Genomic DNA, 5,220 nt, shown 5'->3' on the forward strand with positions numbered 1-5,220 from the left:
AGTATTTTAGTGTGAGGAGGAGAGTGAGGTAGACAAATCGTCAATTAATACATGTTCGATGCCCTAACATTTTCTTAAGATTCTATTCCTGGTCATTCCGTTTCAGTCACTGAGTGATGATCCAAACATTTTCCTCCTTATCAGTGAAAACTAAGAACAAAACAAAGAAAGGAGGAACTACCGAAAGATAGATTTATTTGTTTGTTCATAATTGTATACACCATGTCAACACTGCAAACTGTAACTGCGATTTTTGTGAAAATGATACATAAAATGATGACAAAGACCCAACGTATTTGATCTACCGGTATAATTTTTACTTGGTTGTTGTTTTATTCTGTTGTGATATTTTGCATCTTTGGTATTCTTGTATCAACTATTTTGTTTCGTTATTTGAAGTATTTCAAATCAGTTTGATCATCGTTTATCACCAACAAGCATGCCATCGAACACCAAAGGAAGTGTGCTTCAAGTAAAATCGGTTCGCCAAAGCCACCATCACCCGGACTGAGGAGCTTCAGAAAGGAAATTGAAGACACGGCAAAAGTTGCGTCCCATGTTAACACCCTCACGTCCAGATGGTGCTAGCTGCCACGGGGAAAATAAAGCCACAAAACACAAACGTTACTCTGCCACAGAATTAGAAGGCCACGTGACTTGAGCAGAGTTTTTTGGAGGGAGGGGCAAATCAAAACGCAGGGTGGGGAATAGAAGGGGAACACGCATGTCAGAAGTTGATGAGGTGTAAGAGTAAAACATGTACTGTTGCAGGCGGTAAAATAACGCCCCATGTAATGCAGGAATGTCAAAGCCAAATCAGTGGAAACCGGAACAGGAAGTGGAGCAGGAGGGGAGACAAGTCATGCAGGCGACGGGTCGTCACTCTTAATGTCACCGTTGACGAGCAGTTCTGTGTCCTGAGCCTCGCTTTCACTGCCTGTGTCCGGTGCCTCGTCAATGCGGATGGTGGGAGGTGGTGACTGCCTGCAACAAGAAAATAAAAAGTAATGGGAGAACTTATTAGCACATTACATGATCAGTGATTTTTTTTTTTTTAACACAATCATCTACAGGCAGTAACTGCTCAGTACCATGGAAGAAAACATAACGGGCCAGCGACTGTACAATTTGGAAGTTGCCGACCATTACATTGGAACCAGGTGCTCTTGGTACCATTTGGATTTAAGGTCTCATACACAAGCAATCAATAAAAGAAACTAACATTCTGCAGAGTTTGTAGCAGTGATTTCCCCCGGGCCGTCAACTGTTTCCACCTATTTTCAGCCATATGAAATCAAGGAAAGAAAGTAAAATGGCAATATGAAAAGAACTCATCAGGCTTGTGATCCATGCAAGGTAATTTCAAAGAAAGATTCCAGTGAAAAAAATCATCAGGTTTGTGATCCCTGTAAAGTAATTTCAAATAAAGATTGCAAGGTAGGTCAAGCCATTCATGTGCGTGATTTCATCATAATTATGGGCTTTCATCATTACATGGAAACATTTGAAAACGTCATGTGAAAGAAATAAAGCGAGTGTACTTACTGCTTCCCTTCGTTAGTATATTGTGAAGATGCCAAGGGGATTCGTTCCCCCCTGGAGATATGAGGGCTTGAATGACGATGTCGCGAATGAGGACTTGGATGAGGGCTTGGGTGAGGGCTTGAACCGGATTTATACAGCTCGTTATTCAGGCTGGCCCTCCGCACGGCTCCATCCGGGGTGTTGAGGTGATGACCGTTATGGTGGCCCCGTTGATGGTGATGGTGGTCATAATTAATGGAACTCTGTACAGATTTCTATGGTGGTCAGAACGGAATAACGGAAAAAGAATGTGACGGGAGGTGTGTGTTTTTGTTGTTGTTGTTGTTGTTGTTTTGGGGGTGGGGGTGGGGGGGTGGGAGGTTGTTTGTTTGTGTGGGTTTTTTTTTCAAACACATCGTAATTGTAGTTGGTCCCATATCGCCACAAAATGAAATATTGAGAAAAGCAGTTCATGCAATGTATTGACGAAGAGGAACATAATTATACAAGAGGCTCACACAAAGATGTCATTCCAAATGTTGTGAAAATACCACCACCACGGCGTGAGGTCATCAGTCACAGTTCAAAATATATTAGCGAAGTAAGTATTCAGAGCCGTACACGTAGCAAAACACCAGATGCAGTGATGAACACATTGGCATGTTTCACGAAAGCATGCAAGATTTGTTTATTTTTCATGGGCAAACAGAATATGTTTTGATATGTACGTGGATTTTCATGTCACAAAGTTACAGGATGCACGTGATGGATGAAGAATGGTTGACCAGTTAACAAAAGGAACAAGCGGGAACAGTCACATTGGACCGATCACCGTCAACACCACAAGACAAATCATTTAAGCAGTTACAGTGAATCGATCGAGCAGTTTACCAGTTAATTTGGCCATTTCAACGCGTCGAGCAGGAAATTTGACCAAGACCAGCGATTGATTATTTAAAGTGTTTGATGAAATAATAATAAAATGAAGAAGAAATGGCAATGCGCCGCGCAAAACGTCAAAGCAGGTGATAGGAGATTGTCAATCGCAATAATTCACATATAAAAAATGTATTAAAAAATGACCAGGCACATTGCAGCATGCAGAAATATCGACCAGTCAAATTAAACATGCAGAAAAATGTCGACCAATCACAGTAGAGCATGCAGAAGGTGAAGTGAAGCAAAGGACCAGTCACACGGCAGCATGCAGAAGCGGAAGAAGATTCAGAGCAGCAAACATGTAACATAAAAAAAAAAATATGATTATTCATACAATGATTAGTATAACCATTATCACAATAATTTTTCTTTCAAATTCAAACAGTGACATATACATCAGTATCACACGCATGTATGATTAGCACAAAGGAAAAGAAGATCGAAAAGACAAAAATGAATGGAACTAATCTTAGAATGATTATTGTTCCATAGAGAATAAATATCCATAAGAACACTTCTTCTTCTTAGTAATAACAGTAGTAGTAGTAGTAGTAGTAGTAGTAGTAGTAGTAGTAGTATCATTATTACTACACCTGTTATCAATATCTTTATTTGTGATGTTGTTATAGTAAAAAAAAAAAACCAAAAAGATTTAGTAACCACAGTCATCTTTGGTAGCGACCTTAAAATCAAAAGCAGGGCAAATATGACTCATATAGGTTATTCCAACAGTGGGGGAAAAAAAACAAAGACAACGTTGACGTGAGTTTCACTTCTTTCTCCGCGTGCCATTAAAGGTAGAGTGCAAGCGACAACTTGCTTAACAATCTCCCAAATCAGAAGATGACAGCAAAATCGATCTGTCTGTCTGATGTCTCGCTTGTCCCATTTATCTATCGATCTGACCTGATGGAATACAGTCAGGTCTGGTCTGGTCAAGTCTAGTCTAGTCTAGTTTAATATATCTCTGTCTGTCTGTCTGTCTGTCTGTCTGTCTGTCTATCTATCTATCTATCTATCTGTCTGTCCATCTGTCTGTCTATCTATTTATCTTTCTATCTATATATTTGTCTATCTGTCTGTCTGTCTGTCTGTCTATCTATCTATCTATCTATCTGTCTGTCCATCTGTCTGTCTGCCTGTCTGCCTATCTACCTATCTTTCTATCTGTCTGTCTGTCTGAATGTCTGTCTATCTATATCTATCTATCTATCTGTTTTGCACATTTTGTGTGCATGCGATCTCAAAGAAAAAAAAACACACATTCATTTTCCAGAAATGATGATTGAAAATAGTACGCATCGCTTGTAGAGCGTATTGACCACGAGAGAAGAGAGACAGGAGGAGGAGAAGAGATTGACAGAGAGCAAAGAAGCTGAAAAAAGAAGAAGCAGAGAACGAAGGAGAGAATGAAGAGGAGAAGAAGGGAAGAGAAGAAGGAAATCAAAAAGAAGAAAAAAACATCCAGAAGGAACAATGTTACATTTCTGTGTATCTATATGAAATGGGGGGAAAACAAGCACGACACAAGCATGCACTACACACACACACACACACACACACACACACACACACACACACACACACACACACACACACACACACACACACACACACACACACACACACACACAGAGGGAGGGAGAGAGAGAGACTCGAGAGGGAGAATGCCGTGCGAAAAACAAACAAACAAACAAACAAACAAAACCCGCTAAAATGACAAGTAAATTCTTTGGAGAGAAAAGAAAACACATGAAGAGACCCAAAGAGACAGACAGACAGGACAAACAGACAGACACGGCAGCAGCCGGACAGGAGGGCAGAGACCTGGTGCGATCCTCCAGGCAGCCGGTTGGACTCCCCGACCCCGTAGCAGTAATAGTAGATGCAGGAGCAGAAGAGAAACACCAGGCCCAGCATGGTCAGCGCCGGCCCTATGGCCTGGTACATTCTGCACACAGCACCCAGCACCCACTGTCAGCTGGGGTCGTTGCATGTTGCATGCATTGTTGCATTACTCTTTTTGTCACAAGAGATTTCTCTGTGTGAAATTCGGACTGCTCTCCCCTGGGGAGAGCGTGTCGCTATACTCACAGCGCCACCCTTTTTTTTCTGCCTGCAATTTTATTTGTTTTCCTATCGAAGTGGATTTTTTTGTTTACAGAATTTTGCCCAGGGACAACCTTTTGTTGCTGTGGGTTCTTTTACGTGCGCTAAATGCATGCTGTACACGGGACCTCGGTTTATCGTCTCATCCGAATGACTAGCGTCCAGACCACCACTCAAGATCTAGTGGACGGGGAGAAAATACTGGCGACTGCCGGTGTGATTCGAACCAGTGCGCTTCTATTCTCTCGCTCCCTAGGCGGACGCGTTACCTCTAGGCCAACACGTCACCCTGATGATGACGATGACGACGACAACGACTGACAGCGACGATAATACGATTGTGACGACGATGAGGATGATCATGATGATGATCATGATGATCATGAGGAGGAGGACGACGACGATGATGACGATGATAATGGTCGTGATGGTGGAGGTGTTGATGACGTTCACGGTGATCGTAATGATGATGATGATGATGGTTATGATGATTAGTATGATAGACATGATGACGATGTGATGATGTTGGTGTTGATGACAGTGTTCTTGGTTAACAAAGAAACAAGGTCACATCAATGAAATCCAAAACATGATAAAAGTGTCAAGACTTAGTATCTGATAAACGTAACTCAAAGTCTAGTTGGACTG

General features: G+C 41.7%; 1 protein-coding gene across 1 annotated transcript in view; it reads right to left on the reverse strand.

The window, feature by feature from the left end:
• Positions 1-860: 860 nt before the first annotated feature.
• LOC143284210 (uncharacterized) overlaps positions 861-5,220 on the reverse strand; it is an 8,894-nt gene continuing 4,534 nt past the window's right edge. Inside the window, exons 2-3 of the mRNA XM_076590914.1 lie at positions 4,277-4,414; positions 861-984 (exon numbers count right to left, since the gene is read on the reverse strand). Coding sequence (XP_076447029.1) covers positions 861-984; positions 4,277-4,414 — 262 coding nt within the window. The remainder of the gene's footprint in view (positions 985-4,276; positions 4,415-5,220) is intronic.

Source organism: Babylonia areolata, chromosome 1 (assembly GCF_041734735.1).
Source record: "Babylonia areolata isolate BAREFJ2019XMU chromosome 1, ASM4173473v1, whole genome shotgun sequence".
In the NCBI taxonomy this organism is placed as follows: domain Eukaryota; kingdom Metazoa; phylum Mollusca; class Gastropoda; order Neogastropoda; family Buccinidae; genus Babylonia; species Babylonia areolata.